This window comes from Pristiophorus japonicus, chromosome 24 (genome assembly GCF_044704955.1).
Source record: "Pristiophorus japonicus isolate sPriJap1 chromosome 24, sPriJap1.hap1, whole genome shotgun sequence".
Lineage (NCBI taxonomy): Eukaryota > Metazoa > Chordata > Chondrichthyes > Pristiophoridae > Pristiophorus > Pristiophorus japonicus.
The window spans coordinates 9,453,536-9,474,489 of NC_092000.1; the positions used below are offsets into that span (position 1 = coordinate 9,453,536).

The window sequence follows — 20,954 nt, forward strand, 5'->3', positions numbered from 1 at the left end:
CATTCAAATATTCTACATGGTGGAAAGGCAATCAAGTTCATTTTATATTTGCTTAATCCCTCGGTAATATTCACGGGTTTAGTCCAGTGTGGCACTGGAGTGTATAGGCCAGCAGAACCTATAGTTTGATCACAAGTCTGCGCTGAGTTAGCCAATCTCAGCTGGGCGGATGGCAGAGGTATTAAAAATGGCTTCAGCTTGAGCAAGGGAAGTTTGAAAACTCATTGCGGGTTCCTGCTCATTACCAGGTAGTGGTGGCTGCTGGAAAATTGCATGGTTGACGGGTGGTGATTGGGTTTTCTGTGATGTCCCCGTGGTTAAATAGTCAATACATCACACATCAACAGTGGTTCTCTTTTGTAAGGCACTCGAGAACACCGAATGCCTGTGGAACCTTACCCCAACTTGAAGTCAAGTACAAACAGTGGCAGAAGCATACGACAAGCCAAGCACCCCACCCATCCGTGCCTTCAACCACCACCTGTCCCACCTATGACAGAGTCTGGAGATCCTGCATTGAACTCATCAGCCACCTTAGAACTCATGTTAGCTTTCCGTATTGTTTTGCTTTCGAGGGAGCAGCTTGCGGGCAGCCTGGCCCGGAAATCGGCGTGGTCCCAGCCTGCAAGACCATCAGCAGGCCGGGGCAATTCGAGGGGGCAACGTGCAGCAGCATGCCACTGCAAGGAGCAGCGTGTGTTTCTGCAGGAGGGCAACTGCTGTGAAGAGGGCGACTGCATTTGACGTCGTCAAAATCCAGGTCGCTGATTGCAGCGCGGGCAGGAGCAGGGAGGTCGGGGCGAAGGAGCGGCGAGAGTTCGTGGAGGGTTGTGATCGGGGCCCAGGAGAGGTGTGAGTTCTGGGCCCAGAAGAGGCGAGGGCCCAGGGGCAGCAAGGGCCAGCCCACACTGCGATATGTGTGCGCACTAGGTCCATGCAGCAGAGCAGGTCTCCAGTCGTCCTGGTTAACCCTTGCCACTGGACCAAGACCTAGCTCTGTCAAGCCCGTGTGGTGGCTGGTGTGCAACGGTCACCCCACGTTAAAAAAATCCACGCACAGGCATCTTCCACCCTTCAGGATGTAGTTCAGAACCTGGAATATCATGTCCTTTATTGAAACACCTGTGAACTTATCCCTTTTTGGCGTGGAAGCAAGTCGATACGAGGGACTGCCGAAGAAGATGACCCCAACTTGAGTATACACATACAGGTGTGGTGGGAAAAACATAGAGCAGTAACCCAAGTTGTTGTCGCATGTTTGGAATAATACTCAGGCAGAGTAACTCCTTTGGTGTTTTGGCATTGCTTCTGATGTACCATGTTTGCCCGCTCCGATTGCCCGTATATAGCAGCTGCTAATTGCTCACCAGGCTACGGGGTCCTCCCTGGCACTGTTAACCCTTTTGTTCTACACTTGCAGGCCTGCTATGCCACCTTGACGACGCCTGTGTCAGCAACCCGTGTCACGAAGGGGCAATCTGCGATACCAACCCAGTAACGGGGCAAGCCATCTGCACGTGTCCCTCGGGATTCACTGGGCCAGCCTGCAATCAGGATGTCGACGAGTGCTCAATAGGTAGGTGTGAGCGTGTTCCCCGAGGAATCCACTGATGAAGCTCACTCCAAGACTTGCCCCATTAATTACAACGGTTCAACCTTGAAGGAACGTCCAGAAGGAGTATCTTTTTTCAAATTACCCTCCGATTTCAGATCAGAAAATATTGGCTCAAATTCCTCTCGAGGACTTCCTACGGGCAAAGCACTGTAGAATAGAAATAAAATGCGCACTTACCTTAAGCTGCTGCGCCCACTCGAGATCCCGGTCCGGAGGCCTCCCGTGACAGTGCGTCGCAGCGTGTTCACGTCGGGACGTCCGCAGGAGTCACGTGGGCCTGGACACCCAATCACAGGTAAGTATTTTCTCATTCATAGTAATAGGAGTTTCGTAAGTTATAATTCTATTATTATGAATGAAAAAAACCCCGAAACGCGCAAACACTACATAAAACATTTAAAAACACCTCACATAATACACTAATAGAAATTAAAGTTGTTATAAATGTTTTTTAAAGAAAAAAAATTTGCAGATTTAAAAAAAAAAGTTAGGGTTAGGGTTTAAGATAACGTTCCCTGAGTGGGCAGGGTTTTAACATAAATATGTTTTTTAAAATTTTATTTTAATCATGTTTTTGATACTTTTTAAACTCTCTCACATGTAAAAGTAGGCTATGCTTCTATCAGGCGCAAGAGTTTTGAGGACATTTGCCGGGCAAGCTATGGATAAATCCCGCCATCTTGCCCGTACAAATGTCCTCGCTCCCGATCTGCGGAGGATCTGTCGAGCTCCAGCTTGACAGATCGGAAAAGCCGCATTGCGCGCTGAAAACCGGTACGGGCACGGGACGTCAGAATTTCCATGCCATTAACCTCAACACCAACAATAACATGTATTTATCTAGCGCCTTTAACGTAGGAAAAACATCCCAAGGCACTTCACAGGAGTGTTATGAGACAATAAGTTTGACACTGAGCCGCATAAGGAGAAATGAGAGCATTATTGTCTATATGCTGGTTATTATGATCTGGAACGCACTGCCTGAACGGGTGTTGGAAGCAGATTCAAGACTAGCTCTCAAAAGGCAAATGGATAAATACTTGAAAAGGAACCATGTGCAGGGATATGGGGAAAGAGCAGGGGGGAGTGGCACTAATGGGATCGCTCTTTCAAAGATCCGTCACAGGCACGATGGGCCGAATGGCCGCCTCCTGTGTGGTATGATTCCATGACTTTATCGTACCTGCACATAAAATTAGTTTCGGCCACTATTTGAAGGTTGAACATAGTGGGGGGTTGTGTTACCAAATCGTTGTGGTGAAGGGTACTGTGGCTTACCCAGAGCAATTCAGATGCTCCTGTGTGGTGCCATTCACCTCTTTCCTGGTCCTCTCCTCTCCTCCGTTTCACTGTCTCCTGCTACCCTCTCTCAGCTCCTGGTCTCCCATCACCTGCCTGTGCCCAGCAGTAGCAGCACATGGACCATGCAGAGTGCATCACCAGCGTCAGCTGTGGCTCAGTGGGTAGCACTCCAGGGACTTGAGCACAAAATCTAAGCTGACGCTCCCAGTGCAGTACTGAGGGAGGTGCCGCCTTTCAGTTGGGACATTAAACCGAGGTCCCGCCTGCTCTATGTAAAAAAAAAAAAAGTCCTATGACACTATTTTGAAGAAGAGTTGGGGAGTTAACCCCTGGTGTCCTGGCCAATATTTATCCCTCAATAATCATCACTAAAACAGATGATCTGGTTATCTGATTATGTTTGTGGGAGCTTGCTGTGCGCAATTCCTACATTACAACAATGACCACATTCCAAGTACTTCATTGGTTGTAAAGCGCTTTGGGGCGTCATGCGGTTGTGAAACACGCTATATAAATGCAAGTGTTTTTTCTCTCGTATTCAATCAAGTCATCTTCTACACGGGTCGAAGATTTTTTGTCGGGATTTAGAGGTGCTGCCTTGCAATTGGGTCGACTTATAACCCGAGCGTACGCAGTACTTGCCTGGAAGCCTCACTGCTTCAGCGCTGCACAGTTTAAAAGTGTCACCAGGACTCTGTACTTCATCTGCTTGTTTATTTGCTTGTCGTTTGAAAGGTGCCAATCCATGTGAGCACTTTGGAAAATGTGTGAATACCGATGGCTCCTTTCAGTGCCAGTGTGGAAATGGATACACAGGCCCCCGCTGTGAGACAGACATCAACGAGTGCTTATCCATGCCTTGCCAGAATGACGCTACCTGCCTGGACCGAATTGGAGAATTCACATGCATCTGTATGCAGGGTAAGAAGCCCCACTCTCGAAAACATACTCTCCTCCATCGCTGCTAATTAAGCAGTAAAAATGTTCCTTTTAAAAGGTGCTTATTAAGTACACACAGCTGTAGCTCAATGGGCAGCACTCACATCTCTGAATCAGAAGGTTGTGGGTTCACATCCCACTCCGGAGACTTGAACACATTAAAAAAAAATCTAGGCTGACACTTCCAGTACAGTGCTGAGGGAGCGCCACACTGTCGGAGGGTCAGTACTGAGGGAGCGCTGCATTGTCGGAGGTGCAGTCCTTTGGATGAGACATTAAACTGAGGCCCCGTCTTCCCTTTCAGTTGGGTGTAAAAGATCCCATGGCACTATTTCGAAGAAGAGCAGGGGAGTTCTCCCCGGTGTCCTGGGGCCAATATTTATCCCTCATCACATAACAAAAACAGATTATCTGGTCATTATCACATTGCTGTTTGTGGGAGCTTGCTGTGCGCAAATTGGCTGCCGCGTTTCCCACATTACAACAGTGACTACACTCCAAAAGTACTTAATTGGCTGTAAAGCGCTTTGAGATGTCCGGTGGTCGTGAAAGGCGCTATATAAATGTAAGTCTTTCTCTCTTTACCTTCACTCAGCTCAATCAGAACAGAGCAATAACCAAAATGGAGTCATCGGAGGTGAAGTTGGACATGGGTACGGGACATTATGCTCTTATAGATAGATTTTTGGACTCCAGGGGAATCGAGTTGAGGTCGAAGATCAGCTATGATATTAAATGGCGGAGCAGGCTCGAGGGGCCGAATGGCCGACTCCTGCTCCTAATTCTTATGTTCTAAAACAGGTGGAATCACATTTTCCGCCTGTTATAGGACATGTATGCAGTTCTGTTGAAGGCAGCGGATCTGAATATGGGCCTGGGCGTATAAAGAGAGACCACTGAGGTACTGCCTGAGTTGTGTCACCGCCTATGTCGAATTTCACCCCCGCTGTTTCTGGGAAAGGTGCTTGGCGGAAGCTTTCCCGGCAAACCCTGCCCTTCAAAGGCCAACGAGATTGACTGTGCCGAGTTCGCCATTCTCGGCCGGGGCTGAAGTTGTGCCTCAACTGTGCCTTGGCAGGCCCCAGATTAGAGAGGGTGCATTGGCGGAAGGGCCAAGAACCAGAGGACACAGGTTTAAGGCATTTGGCAGAAGAACCAAAGGCGACACGAGGGAAAACTTTTTCCCGCGGCGAGTGGTTAGGATCTGGAATGCGCTGCCTGAGAGGGTGGTGGAGGCAGACTCAATCGTGGCTTTCAAAAGGGAGCTGGATAAGAACCTGAAGGACAAAGAATGTGCAGGGCTACGGGGAAAGGGCAGGGGAGTGGGACTGGCTGTGAGGTGCTCTTGCAGAGAGCCGGCACGGGCTCGACGGGCCGAATGGCCTCCTCCCGTGCTGTAACCGTTCAGTGGGCTGGTTCACCTTGGCCCTGTTGGCGTGCGTGCGCGGGTGTCGGGCGTGCGGGTTGGATCGAGCTCTGCGGTGACACAGTCCGCCACGGTCCCAGAACCCGCTAACTCCTTCATTGTGCCGACACAGGCACGATGGGCCGAATGGCCTCATCTGCTCTTGGGAGAAGAGTAAATGAGCAAAAGAATTCGGGGGTGGGGTGGGGGGGGGGGGATCGGAAAATAAAAAGACAATGCAGAATTTTTTTTTGCATTCCTTGCTGCCCGATACTCCGAAGGAGTCATTATATTCAGACTGCGAGCTTCAATGGAGATTTACATTTGAGAAAGGGCCACATAGACAGCTAGACAAAAAAATAATAAAAGAGAAATCGCACAAACGGTAACAGTTTGAAGCGTTTGTGTCGGTGCGCACAGCCAGTGCGGCACTGTCGCTTTAAAGATGCGGGATGGATAAAAAAAACACCTCAAGATTAGTTTCAGACCTTGAAGCTGCTGGGAGACGAAGGGGAGGTGAGAACTAGACACTGGGTGTGTGCTTGGAATTTTAATACGCTGCAGAGTACAGGAGGGCCTGGTCTGCACCCTTTCACTGAGGAAATCCTCTTTGTTCGCTGGCACACCACATATTGGGAGCCTGAATATTCCCTCCATCATTAATTCCAACCCTCGAGAGTTTGGTGGAGTTTACATTTTTCCCTGGGGAAAGTTTTTAATAATAAAAAAAAAAATTGCTGGCCCTTTTGGTCTTCAGCAGAGGCTTTGTGTTTCCAACAGTAAATGGTTCGGGGAGGGAAAGTGTGCATCAGCAGGTAACCCTCGCGCTGCACAAACAAGGATCCTCCTGCAAAAGTGCATCTCCTGATCCTTTCACGGATGCAACTATGCTGATTGATGCAACTCTGCAACAGGCTGCCTGCAGCTCGGGCGTTAGATGAATGCAGAGACGCACAAAATAGTGGCGCTTAGTGGAGGGCTGTGAATTTTCCTCCTTGTAATTTGACTTTTTATTTGTGTGAGCGTGAGCTTAAGGCAGTGCATGTCCACGGGCTATTCAACCTCGGAAGGGTATCACGGCCACACCGAATCCCGCCCTCCCCTGACATTCACACGTGCACTCCCATCGCTTTCCAGTACAGTTAAATCGCCAAGCAGTTTGAGAAGCCGAGAAGTAGGGCTGGTTGCATCGTAAGTGGGTCTCGGGGGCTGAGAGGTACAAAACTGCGGTGCTACAGCACCACCACTGGCAAGAGGGTGCCATTACAGTGTGACCAGTTTACATAGACAATAGACAATTACAAATGCGTGCACTGTCATTTATAATGGCGGAAGTTGGCGCAGTTAATGCATGCTGAAATACGCAAAGGGACCTCCCCAGTGCTCCTCCATAATGTATCCCTAACGAGCTGTACCTGAGGGAAATGATTTGCTTGCATCCGCTTGTGATGCTGTGTTTTATATCGGGTGAGTTAACCTTGCGGGGAAAGGGCTGGGAGCGCATCACCAACGTCCTTTTAAAGCGGCTGCTCAGGGGTCCCTTGCAGCCAGCGAGCCAGCGCTGAAAATGGGAAAAAAACGCGCATGCGCAGACATTTGAATGGGCCGCACAGCCAGTTAAACAGGCCGCGCGGCCCAAAATAAAATTCCGGGGAACATTCCTCGTAGCTACAATCGATGGAAAAACAGCAGCGCTATCAATAAAGTGCTTGGTTTATAAGAAGTTTCAAAAAATGCAGAGGCCAAGTAACACTGGGCCTGCTAGAGACACTCTAGCATTCTGACATTTATTGGGATTGGGGGGTGGGGGAAATTCTGTTCAAATAATCTCGAGATTTATGAACCCTGGTTCCTCCCTGATGCTCAGCTGCAGGCGCAAGTTACTGGTAGATCTGTTCTCCGTCCCCTCATCTACCTGGTCAGGTGGGCTAGAAATGGGTTATTTTAATGGGCGAGTAAAGGGAATGTTAAGGAAAGAAAGACTTGCATTTATATAGCGCCTTTCACGACCACTAGACGTCTCCAAGCGCTTTAGAGCCAATGAAGTACTTTTGGAGTGAAGTCACTGTTGTAATGTGGGAAACACGGCAGCCAGCTTGCGCACAGCAAGCTCCCACAACCAGCAATGTGATAATGACCTGATAATCTGTTTTTGTGATGTTGATTGAGGGATAAATATTGGCCCCAGGACACCGGGGATAACGCCCCTGCTCTTCTTCGAAATAGAGCCCTGGGGTCTTTTATGTCCACTTGAGAGAGCAGACGGGTCTTGGTTTAGCGTCACATCCGAAAGACGGCTCCTCCGACAGTGCGGCGCTCCCTCAGCACTGCACTGGGAGTGTCAGCCTAGATTTATGTGCTCAATCCCTGGGGTGGGACTTGCACCTACAACCTTCTGACTCAGAGGCGAGACTGGCTGGCACTAATGAGGCGGATGTGGAGTATCCTCAGTGCAGCTTCAGGTAACACAAGGCAGGCATTGAATATTTGGAGGCACGCGTTGGGATTTGCTGGCCCTAATCTGGTGGGGTAAAGTACACTGTAGCTTACAGCAGGAACATATATTTCTTCAGTGGTCGCCAGAATTCAGAAAGGCTCTGTGTAACTCGCCCCCCCCAATTCACACCAAATATGCCTGTTCGGTCATTGGCAAAAAGATGAAAAGGTCTACATCCCGTGAGCAGGGCTCGGGAAAGGTTAATTATGCAATGTATTCTATTTTAATGAACCTCCAATTAATCCCATCTTTTTGAATCCGTTTTACGTTACTGTGTAAATAGTCCATTGTGCGGAAACGAGTGTACTGTATGGTGCCAGTGCTTTCAACACGGCCTGCCACTCACATACTACATTACTGTCACGCCAGACAGGGATATGGGGAGCAACAAAGACACTTACACTCCAATTGCACTCCTGTGGAAAAAAAAAAGAGAAAGGGCCCTCATCCTTCTTTGCATAGTTTTTGCTTTGAACCTCACTGCTCTATGGCATTCACTGCCAGTCGTGCTGGCCTGTCTGCCAACAAAGCTGGCCAGAGCTGGTGAATGCTTCTCCAGGCATGAAAGAAGACACCCCGCCTTTCCCCCCCCTCCCCCTCCCCCTTCCCCTCCCGAGGGTAGGCCCCTCACTGCATTTACTCAGTTTTCAGAGCTGGGCTTAGTATTTGAATTATAATCGTAGCAAAAGAGACAGACAGACTAAAAGAAGCAGAGAGAGAAAGATCTTGATGGTGAGAGAGAGAGAGACACACACAGACACAGACATGCGCACACACACACACAGACATGCACACACACACTCAGACATGTGAACATACACACATGCACATACACACACACACACACACACACACATGCGCGCACACACACAGACATACACACGCACATTCATACACACACACAGGCAGCCATGCACAATCATGCACATACACACCACTGATGCTTTTATTCTTTATTCTGAAGCCTGTATTCTTTGACGGTCCCGAGAGAATGAACTCAGAACCGCACTGCGAGCTCCAAATCCCATCCATCACCAAGACTGCTTACTCCATCTCTTGTGTCATTTGCTTCCACCATTACCTCACCCTCTCGGCTGCTGAAACCATATTCACGTTTCTGACCACAGTAGACTCGATTTCTCCCATTGTCTCCCATTCACTGCTCTCCATAATCTTCAACTTGTCCAAAATTCAGCTATCTATATCTAGTCTTGCTGGACAAACCTGTCGTTAGTGATCTACACAGTTTCCTTGCCCCAGGGGCAATGAATTTCAAATCTTGGACCTCATATTCAAATCACACTGTGGCTTCTCCTTATCCTATCTCTGCAACCTCCTCCAGCCTTAATCCTCACCCCCCTCGCTACCGTTCAGTCCTCCAAATCTGTCCTGTCTGCAGTCACGTCTCCCCCTGCTCCATAGCTTTTAACGTTTCCTCTGTGAAGTGCCATGGAACATGTTTCTACATTTAGAGCACGAATAAATGCATATTATTGTCCTCAATGCTCTTCCTTCTATCTGATCCTCACTGTGTGAAATTAGGATCATAGCAACAGGATCATTCAGCCCCTTGAACCTGTTCCACCCTTCAATTAGATCATGGCTGATCTGTATCTTAGCTCCCATCTACCGGCCTTAGTTCCATATCCCTCAATACAGTTGTCAATTTTCAAATGACCCCCAGCTTCAACAGCATTTTGGGGGAGAGATATCCAGGTTTCCCTTCCTGACATCAACCCCTGAACGGCCTGACTCTAATTTCAATATTTGCCCCCTTGTTCTGGACTCTCCCCACCAGAGGAGATAGTTTCTCTCTGTCTACCAGATCAACTCCTTTAATCATCTTAAACACCTCAAATGAAGTCTCCTAATATGTTCGTGCTAAAATCTGATGTTGCTATGCATGGTGACCAGAGCGGATTTTCCCTGTGGTGGTAAAGGAGAAAGTGGTTCTGGTGGAAATTGGCCACCATCAGAATTGTCCTGAATCTACCCCAGACCTGGGGTTGATGTTTGCAAGGTGAAAAGGCTGTTGAGAGCTGGAATGGAGACAGCGTTGTTGTGCATGTTGTCATCCAAACCCACGCCACAGTTTGAATGTTGCATGGGCTGCAATTGCCACTTGCTGCACGATGGATATCGTGGTGTTTGGGTCCCTGAAGGCGAAGGACTGTGTGATCTTCCAGTGCAAGATATGCCACACTGTGTTGAGAGATTCTCTGCAGTGCTGTGGCACCGGCTCTACACTCAACGCGCTGATGTGCTTGAGTAGGTGATTGGAGCGTGGGCATGTACAGCAGGAGCGGCGAGGTCGGGGCGAACAAACGGCGAGAGATTGTAGAGCAACGTGACCGGGGCCCAGGAGCGGCGAGGGCCCAGGGGCAGCACGGGCCCAGCCCACACTGCGATATGTGTGCGCACTAGGTCCGTGCAGCAGAGCTGGTCTCCAGTTGTCTTGGTTAACCCTTGCCACTGGACCAAGACCTAGCTCTGTCAAGCCCGTGTGGTGGCTGGTGTGCAACGGCCACCACACGTTTAAAAAAAATCCACGCACAGGCATCTTTCACCCTTCAGGATGTAGTTCAGGACCTGGAATAATAGGTCCTTCATTGAAACACCTGTGAAATCATCCTTTTTTGGCGTGGAAGCAAGTCATCCTCGCCTCGAGGGACTGCCTATGATGATGATGATGATGATGCATGTTGACTAACAGGAGGGGATGGTTTGCCTCCTGTACTTCAACAACAACAACAACTTGTATTTATATAGCACCGTTAACATAGTGAAAGATCCCAAGGCGCTTCGCAGTAATATTATGAGACAAAATACTTGACACCGAGCCACGTAAGGAGAAATTAGGGCAGGTGACAAAATGCTTGGTCAAAGAGGTCGGTTTTAAGGAGCGTCTTAAAAGAGAAAAGAGGCGGAGAGGTTTAGGCAGCGAGTTCCAGAGCTTGGGGCCCAGGCAACAGAAGGCACGGCCACCGATGGTTGAGCGATTATAATCAGGAATGCTCAGGAGGGCAGAATTAGAGGAGCACAGACATCTCGGGGAGTTGTGGGGCTGGAGGAGATTGCAGAGATAGGGAGGGGCGAGGGCCATGGAGTGATTTGAAAACAAGGAAGAGAATTTTGAAATCGAGGCATTGCTTAACAGGTATTCAGTGATAGGTTGGTGTATTTTGAGTGGTGCTGGCTTTTGGGCCCACCCACATGCTGTGACCTCACTTCTGCTTTCCAGCCAATTAGAATTGGCAGGACAAGATTACTCCAATGATCAGAATTATTGAGTTTTTCTATGAGCATGTCACAAAATTGCTAAGTGTTGGAACAACCCGAGTTTTCCCGCCCCCCTCCGTGCGTGAGGCTCTTCTGTGGGTTGATTAATAAGAAGGATCGCTGTCTTCTAACTGCCTGGTTTCACTCTTGCTAATCACCACTTACGCCACAGCTAATCTCTTAACTGGTCATGTGTTAATGCAGTCAGTGTAACTATTACAGCCTTTGAACTCTCCTGCTCTTCTTATAAAATGAAACCATCTTTGTTTCAATATAAACACGTTTTTTTGTTCGGCACTTTGTGAACATTCGTCAATGTATACTGCGGATAGGGAATGATATATCCTGGTAAACACCAGTTGTGTGCTTATAAATAGTACATGTCTATCTGTACCGATATAGCTATAATATATTAGAAACTTGTCTCTGTCACACCTCCTATCAAATTTACCCATTGGAAAGTCCTATGTCCACATTTAAAATGGAAGCTGCCCATGTAAATGTGTCACACTAATTACATCCGCCTGCCAGAGGCATTATAGCACCACTATTGGTGGGAGGGTGTAATTGCAGCGTGACAAGTTTACATAAGCAGTTTATGTTATAAATCAAGACACAGGAATTTGTACTTTCAATTTTTTTAAAAAAAGGACAGAGTGCATGATAATATGGAGACTGAATTACATCTGCATTCCTGATCCAATTGTCTGCTCACTGTAATCATGTCATTCAGATCTTCTGCACACACAACTATTTCAACTTTGACTTAATATGTGCCCATTCCATTCCGAGTGTATCCACCAGTGTCTGTTATTACAATCTAATTCACTCTTTTCCAGGATTTCGGACCTCTGAAATTCCTTACCTCCCTCAATCCTTCCTTCCTCCTCTAACCAGTTTCTGAACTCCAAGCTGGACGGTACCAAGCTTCTGCTTTTTGATTAAAGTCGCATTCCTCGCTACTCTTTTAATGCTAGTGATGTCCTGCACTATTGATTTCAATCCTGTGGTTTGACTAATTAGAAGGATCATTGGGGTAGATCTTAACATTGTGCGATGGTGTGAAACGGGTGATAGTGAGTCTGGAGCCTGTTTTACATCTTTCCCGATTTGAAGTCAATGGAACTAAAAGTCGGGAGAGAAATAAACTGCTGCTGCCTCGCTATCACCCATTTCACACTATCGCACAAAGTCCATATCTACCCCATTGTCTTTTAACTGCCTGGTTTTACACTCTCTCTCATCACCACTCACGGTGCAGCTAATACTCAAACAAAAACAAAATACTGCGGACGCTGGAAATTTGAAATAAAAACAGAAAGTGCTGGAAAACACTCAGCAAGCCAGGCAGCGTGTGTGGTGAGAGAGACGAGAGTTAATGTTTCAGGTCTGTGACCCTTCGTCAGAACTGGAAAAAAGTTAGAAAAAAGTGCAGAACTTGGGAACAGGGGGGAGGAAAGAACAAAGGGGAAGGTCTGTGATAGAATGGACGACGGCGCAAGGCAAAAGATGGGTCCAGTGGAGGTGGAACTGGCAGCGAATATCAATCACTGCGCTGGGTGTGCTATTTGGAACGCAGTCTAGAACAGTTGAGCGCTGAAGTGTTTGAACTCTCCTTCCCCTGTTATGGCAACGTGCTCTGTTACTGCTTATGCATGTGCACGTGTACATATGTATGTGTGTGTGTGTGTGTATATATGATTGTTTACTTGTATGTAATTCATCAAAGCAATGTCTGGCTGTTTTATAACCTGCAGGGTTCAAGGGGACCTACTGTCAGATCGATGTTAACGAGTGTGAGAGCAATCCCTGTGTAAACAACGGTGCATGCACGGATATCGTCAATGGCTTCGTCTGCAAGTGCCCCTCAGGTAAGCAGCAACCTTGCATGGGTCCAGGCCTCCTGCACATTCAGTGCTGTCAGGGTGGTCCTGCAGAAAAATACAGGCAAATATCCGGGCACCTTTTGAAAGTTCCTATTGAATCTGCTTCCACCACCCTTTCGGGCAGTGCATTCCAGAACATCATAACTCGCTGTGTAAAGAAAACATCCTCACGTTGCCTCTAGTTCTTTTGCCCATCATCTTAAAACTGTGTCATCTGGTAACTAACCCTTCTGTCACTGGAAACAATTTCTCCTTATTTACTAAGAATATAAGAAATAGGAGCAGGAGTAGGCCATTCGGTCCCTCGAGCCTGCTCTGTCATTTAATAAGATCATGGCTGATCTTCGAACTCAACTCCACTTTCCTGCACTGTCCCCATATCCTTTCATTCCCTTAATATCCAAAAATCTATCGATCTCTGTCTTGAATTTCCTCAACGACCGAGCCTCCACAGCCCTCTGGGGTAGAGAATTCCAAAGGTTCAACACCTTCTGGGTGAAGAAATTTCTCCTCATCAGTCCTAAATGGCCAACCCCTTCTACTGAGACTGTGACCCCTGGTTCTAGACTCCAGAGCCAAGGGAAAAATTCCCCCTGCATCTACCCTGTAAGAATGTTGTATGTTTCAATGAGATCACCTCTCATTCTTCTAAACTCGAGAGAATATTGGCCTAGTCTGCTCAATCTCTCCTCGTAGAACAGTCTTCCCATCCCAGGAATCAGTCTGGTGAACCTTCGTTGCATTCCCTCTATGGCAGGTATATCCTTCCTTGGGTAAGGAGACCAGAACTGTGCACAATACTCCAGGTGTGGTCTCAGCAGGGCCCGATATAATTGCAGTAAGACATCTTTACTCTTCTACTCAAATCCTTTTGCAATAAAGGCCAACATACCATTTCCTTTCCTAATTGCTTGCTGTACCTGCATGTTAACTTTCAGTTATTCGTGTACAAGGACACCCAGGTCCCTCTGAACACCAACATTTCCCAATCTCTCGCCATTTAAAAAATACTCTGCTTTTCTATTTTTCCTACTTTATCAACATCGTTCATGACTTTGAACTCCTCTATCAAATCTCCTCTTAATATTCTTTGCTCCAAGAGCAATTCCAGCTTCTCCAATCTCTCCACGAAAGTGAAGTTCCTCTCCTTAGTACCATTCATGAAGAATGCCCACTTGAATGAGGTATGAGGATATAGTCAATGTATTCACTGAGGCATATGAAAGCATGGGCCTTACTCTTAACATGCGTAAGGCAACGGTCCTCCACCAGCCTGTCCCCGCCGCACAGCACTGCCCTCCAATCATCAAGATCCACGGCGCGGCCCTTGACAACGTGGACCACTTCCCATATCTTAGGAGCCTCTTATCAACAAAGGCAGACATTGATGCGGAGATTCAACATTGCCTCCAGTGCGCCAGTGCAGCCTTCGGCCGTTTGAGGAAAAGAGTGTTTGAAGACCAGGCATTAAATCTACCACCTAGCTCACGGTCTACAGGGCTGTAATAATACCTGCCCTACCTAAGGTTATCTGCTCTCCTTTGAGACGCTCCTTAAAACCTACCTCTTTGACCAACCTGCCCTAATATCTCTTTATGTGGCTCAGTGTCAAATTTTGTTTGATAATCACTCCTGTGAAGCGCCTTGGGCCATCTCGTTACATTAAAGGCACTATATAAATGCAAGTTTTTATTGAGAGCATGGCTGGCTCTCATTTAACCTTACCCCAGGATGACTCAGTGCCTAAAGGAGAAGTGGGAGAAAGAAATTGAAAAGAATCTCTCGTTTTTAATTGAGATAGAAAGCACGCCCCCCCCCCCACACCGCCCCTGCACGATGGTCCGGATAGGAATTCAGAAGAACGTTGGTGTAAAACCAGGTGAAACACTTCTTGGGATCCACGGCCAGGGGTGCCTTTTGCTTTTTATTTAAATACAGAGCAATGTCACCGTGACACCAGCGTGCAGTGTGAGTTGTGACTTATTTTGTCTCCTGTCCATGATATGGTTACCATGGTTGCAGTCTTGCTGGGTCTGTGGAAATATCATCTGTGGAATGCAATTGGTCACGGTTGAATAACATTAGATTGCTGGGTCGCAATGAAATGTTAGCATTTTCTGAGGTTGGGAAGATTTATTTTTTTTGAAGTATCTTGGACTTGTACCAGCGGTCGTTCACTTCCCCGAGGACAGTCTGCAAGTTGTACACAGTGTGTTGGAAGGAGTGTGAGCAATATGCCAAATGTCCCTTTTTGCTGCCCTATTTTTGATAGAAAATATAGAATCGTAGAATCTAACCGCACAGGAGAAGGCCATTCGGCCCATCGTGCCTGTGCCGGCTCTTTGAAAGAGCGATCCAATTAGTCCCACTCCCCCTGACCTTTCCCCATAGCACTGTAAATTTTTCCTTTTCAAGTATAGTGACTCAGTGGGCAGCACTCTTGCCTCTGAGTCAGAAGGTTGTGGGTTCAAATCCCACTCCAGAGACTTGAGCACATAAATCTAGGCCGACACTCCCAGTGCAGTGCTGAGGGAGTGCCGCACTGTCGGAGGGGCAGTACTGAGGAAGCGTCTTTTGGATGAGACTTTAAACCGAGGCCCCGTCTGCCCTCTCAGGTGGACGTAAAAGATCCCATGGCACTATATTGAAGGAGAGCAGGGGAGTTATCCCTGGTGTCCTGGGGCCAATATTTATCCCTCAATCAACAAAACAAAAACAGATTATCTGGTCATTATCACATTACTGTTTGTGGGAGCTTGCTGTGCGCAAGCTGACTGCCATGTTTCCCACATTACATAGAAACATAGAAACATAGAAAATAGGTGCAGGAGCAGGCTATTCAGCCCTTCTAGCCTGCACCGCCATTCAATGAGTTCATGGCTGAACATGAAACTTCAGTACCCCCTTCCTGCTTTCACGCCATACCCCTTGATCCCCCGAGTAGTAAGGACTTCATCTAACTCCCTTTTGAATATATTTAGTGAATTGGCCTCAACTACTTCCTGTGGTAGAGAATTCCACAGGTTCACCACTCTCTGGGTGAAGAAGTTTCTCCTTATCTCGGTCCTAAATGGCTTACCCCTTATCCTTAGACTGTGACCCCTGGTTCTGGACTTCCCCAACATTGGGAACATTCTTCCTGCATCCAACCTGTCCAAACCCGTCAGAATTTTAAACGTTTCCATGAGGTCCCCTCTCACTCTTCTGAACTCCAGTGAATACAAGCCCAGTTGATCCAGTCTTTCTTGATAGGTCAGTCCCACCATCCCGGGAATCAGTCTGGTGAATCTTCGCTGCACTCCCTCAATAGCAAGAATATCCTTCCTCAAGTTAGGAGACCAAAACTGTACACAATACTCCAGGTGTGGCCTCACCAAGGCCCTGTACAACTGTAGCAACACCTCCCTGCCCCTGTACTCAAATCCCCTTGCTATGAAGGCCAACATGCCATTTGCTTTCTTAACCGCCTGCTGTACCTGCATGCCAACCTTCAATGACTGATGTACCATGACACCCAGGTCTCGTTGCACCTTCCCTTTTCCTAATCTGTCACCATTCAGATAATAGTCTGTCTCTCTGTTTTTACCACCAAAGTGGATAACCTCACATTTATCCACATTATACTTCATCTGCCACGCATTTGCCCACTCACCTAACCTATCCAAGTCACTCTGTAGCCTCATAGCATCCTCCTCGCAGCTCACACTGCCACCCAACTTAGTGTCATCCGCAAATTTGGAGATACTACATTTAATCCCCTCGTCTAAATCATTAATGTACAATGTAAACAGCTGGGGCCCCAGCACAGAACCCTGCGGTACCCCACTAGTCACTGCCTGCCATTCCGAAAAGTACCCATTTACTCCTACTCTTTGCTTCCTGTCTGACAACCAGTTCTCAATCCACGTCAGCACACTACCCCCAATCCCATGTGCTTTAACTTTGCACATTAATCTCCTGTGTGGGACTTTGTCGAAAGCCTTCTGAAAGTCCAAATATACCACATCAACTGGTACTCCTTTGTCCACTTTATTGGAAACATCCTCAAAAAATTCCAGAAGATTTGTCAAGCATGATCTCCCTTTCACAAATCCATGCTGACTTGGACCTATCATGTCACCATTTTCCAAATGCGCTGCTATGACATCCTTAATAATTGATTCCATCATTTTACCCACTACTGAGGTCAGGCTGACCGGTCTATAATTCCCTGATTTCTCTCTCCCTCCTTTTTTAAAAAGTGGGGTTACATTGGCTACCCTCCACTCGATAGGAACTGATCCAGAGTCAATGGAATGTTGGAAAATGACTGTCAATGCATCCGCTATTTCCAAGGCCACCTCCTTAAGTACTCTGGGATGCAGTCCATCAGGCCCTGGGGATTTATCGGCCTTCAATCCCATCAATTTCCCCAACACAATTTCCCGACTAATAAAGATTTCCCTCAGTTCCTCCTCCTTAATAGACCCTCTGACCACTTTTATATCCGGAAGGTTGTTTGTGTCCTCCTTAGTGAATACTGAACCAAAGTACTTGTTCAATTGGTCCATTTCTTTGTTCCCCGTTATGACTTCCCCTGATTCTGACTGCAGGGGACCTACGTTTGTCTTTACTAACCTTTTTCTCTTTACATATCTATAGAAACTTTTGCAATCCGCCTTAATGTTCCCTGCAAGCTTCTTCTCGTACTCCATTTTCCCTGCCCTAATCAAACCCTTTGTCCTCCTCTGCTGAGTTCTAAATTTCTCCCAGTCCCCAGGTTCGCTGCTGTTTCTGGCCAATTTGTATGCCATTTCCTTGGCTTTAATACTATCCCTGATTTCCCTAGATAACCACGGTTGAGCCACCTTCCCTTTTTTATTTTTACGCCAGACAAGAATGTACAATTGTTGTAATTCATCCATGCGGTCTCTAAATGTCTGCCATTGCCCATCCACAGTCAACCCCTTAAGTATCATTAGCCAATCTATCTTAGCCAATTCATGCCTCATACCTTCAAAGTTACCCTTCTTTAAGTTCTGGACCATGGTCTCTGAATTAACTGTTTCATTCTCCATCCTAATGCAGAATTACAACAGTGACTGCACTCCAAAAGTATTTCATTGTCTGTAAAGCGCTTTGAAACGTCCGGCGGTCGTGCAAGGTGCTACATAAATGCAACTTTCTCTCTATATTCAATTCCTCTTTGAAAGTTACTATTGAATCTGCTTCCACCGCCCTTTGAGGCAACGGGTTCCAGATCATAACAAAGCGCAGCGTAAAGAAATGTCTCCCCATCTCTCCCCTGTGGCTATCCATCCATCGACATTACTGTACTAATGATATCTAGAGGAGTGGGCCTTTGACACTGATTATAATTGAGTAGTTAAATCTAGACTATCCAAACAAGTGCTGAGAGCTTCACACTGAAATGATGGTCACATACCACATTACATTGCCGTGTGCATAATGGTTCCCATTCATAGCCCGCATGCACTCTCAAGCTGTCCCTGTAAATGATTACTAAGTAAATTAGCATCACTGAAGATCCAGAAATGTATGTTTATACAGGTTTCCTGAATTTTCTGTCAGTGTATCATTTTACAAGAAAAATATTTGAAGGATTGCATTTATATATGGCACCATCTTGCATCTGTCAGGGACATCTCGCAGAGCTTCACGTACAATTAATTACTTTGAAGTGCGGTGGCCATTGTATTCTGGGTAAACATGGTGGGTATTTTGCACACGGTGCCGTGAATAGCAATCTGTGTGACTAGTTCATCGGACCAAGAGCAGGAAAGTGGGATTAGGCCGGATGGCTCTTTGTCGGCCGGCATGGACACAATGGACTAAAATGGCCTCCTTGCGTGCTGTAAATTTCTCTGATTCAATGATTCTATCTGGTGTTGGTTGAGGGGGTCATTTTGGCCAGGATACTGGAGGAACTCCCATCTCTTCTCCAAATTGTGCAATGGGATCTTTAACATTAGAACAAGCAGACAGGGCCCTTTGGTTGAAAGGATCATCCGAAACACAGCACTCCCTCGTTACGATACTGACATATCCGTTTACAGTATCTGTAAATTATATACCAGAAACACCAACAACCTACCTTTAAATATCCCGCCTTTAAAGTAGTAAAACGTCCTAAGGCCCTTCACAGGAGAGTTATCAAACAGAATTTGACAACATGCTGCATAAGGAGATATTGGGTCAGATGCCAAAAGCTCGGTTTTGAGTGTCTTAAAGGAGGAAAGACAGGTAGAGAGGCAAAGAGGTTTAGGGAGGGAGTTCCATTCCGATGATGGTGACAGTCCGGCAACACCTCAGTTTTAAAATTCTGATCCTTTTTTTCAAATTTTGGCCTCTTGCGCATGTACAGTTTTCATCACTTCACCATTGGTGGCCTTGCCTTCAGCTGCCTGGGCCCTAAGCTCTGGAATTCCCTTCCTAAACCTTTATACCTCTCTTTACTCCTTTAAGACGCTTTCAACCTACCTCTTTGACCAGGCTTTTGGTCACCTGTCATAATATCTCCTACAGTGGCTCGGTGTCAAATCTTGTTTGATAATCGCTCCTGTAAAGCGCCGTGGGACGTTCTATTACATTAAAGGCGCTGTATAAATGTAAATAATTATTATTGACAACAAGAACCCCCCCCCCCCACAGTGCACGCGCCAAGGATTTGAGTTACGTGATCTTTGGTGGTGGAGAAATGCCGCTGTGTAGGCCCCAAGGAGTTAACAGTTGAGGGTGTTGGAGATTATGGAGGGTTTGTGTGGAAATTGGTCCATTGCCTGAATTAGCTGACTGATGCTCTGCCCAAAAAAGTTAGTTTAATGCACTGGTGATCAAATGCAAGATAAGAAAATATGTTTCACTGGGCACTAAGTCACAACCGCATATTCTTAGTTTTTTTTTTAACCATCACGGTCCCTTCCCTGTGTGCTGCCGAGTAGGTGTTTAACTGGACAGAGAGGCCTGCAGTGTAGGCCTCACCAGCTTTTCTCGTGGCGGGGAGGTTATTCAAAGGTCAGGGTGCAGGATACCTCAGCCAGTCCTTTGAAGAAGCTCTCCGTTGGTGGTTGATTGACAAGAGGGGCCGTGTCTGTTATCTCCTGGAGGCGGACAATGTGCCAATTGTTCTGTTGAAGGCCTCGGTTTCCCTCGCCTGAGAAGTAGCTGCCCTTAATGAGAGGGAGGCTCAATTCTTTTAGGCCCAATTTACATTTGGGACAGACACGGGGGCCCCTCGTACGCTTACTGTGTTTCACATGCAGCCATTGAAGACCCTGCTTGAAGGAGCAGCACCTCAGAATACAACTGTCAGATTCAGTCAGTCCTCCTGGTGCTCCACTCTCCTTTCATATTCTGAATTGTCACTGTGCTTTCCCTTTCTCAATAAGCTGACACAGGAATACATTGACAGAGGGCTCCCAAGTTTCTGAATACGTTTTTTGTTGAGATTCTAGAAAGCTGTGGAATATAAATTTCTGATCTGAATTTAGACAATTCCGCTTAGCAGCCACAGACTTTTATTTAAAATCTCTCAAAAAATTCTCTTCAGCGAAACGCCCGGGCTATGATGATGTGAACTTTGCGATGAGAGCCGTTTACATCAGCAAATATTTCCCTCCCTTTTTCCCATGTATTGTCTCTCCTTCCCAAGCGGATTTCACCTGCCTCCGTTCCTGAAATCCCTCCGACATGCACAGCCCACACGCATTTCGGTGATTCCATCGGGGGCTTTGCTTACCTGACCTGTCGAGGGGCATTCTTCATCAGCATTGGGCCGATGGCCCTCCAGTTATCAACTCAACCTTGGCCTTGAGAAGAATCTTTTCTGTTGGTGAATTCCTAATAAACCGCGGGAAACTTGAAGGATCCGTGACTGAACACTGTCTGGGGGCTCAGATAAAGCTGCGTGTGTAATGTATTTGCTTCATGGGTTCTTTGCTTAAGAATTCCGAACAACACATTACTATTAAGAATTAGTTGGTTTATTAGCGAAGGTTTAACAGTCACACTACACATTACCAGTTCTCCCAC

At 46.9% G+C, this 20,954-nt stretch overlaps 1 protein-coding gene across 1 annotated transcript in view; it reads left to right on the forward strand.

Moving 5' to 3' along the window:
• Positions 1-20,954, forward strand: part of notch3 (notch receptor 3) — a 182,123-nt gene that overhangs the window by 98,048 nt on the left and 63,121 nt on the right. The window contains exons 7-9 of the mRNA XM_070867215.1: positions 1,421-1,576; positions 3,653-3,838; positions 12,795-12,908. Coding sequence (XP_070723316.1) covers positions 1,421-1,576; positions 3,653-3,838; positions 12,795-12,908 — 456 coding nt within the window. The remainder of the gene's footprint in view (positions 1-1,420; positions 1,577-3,652; positions 3,839-12,794; positions 12,909-20,954) is intronic.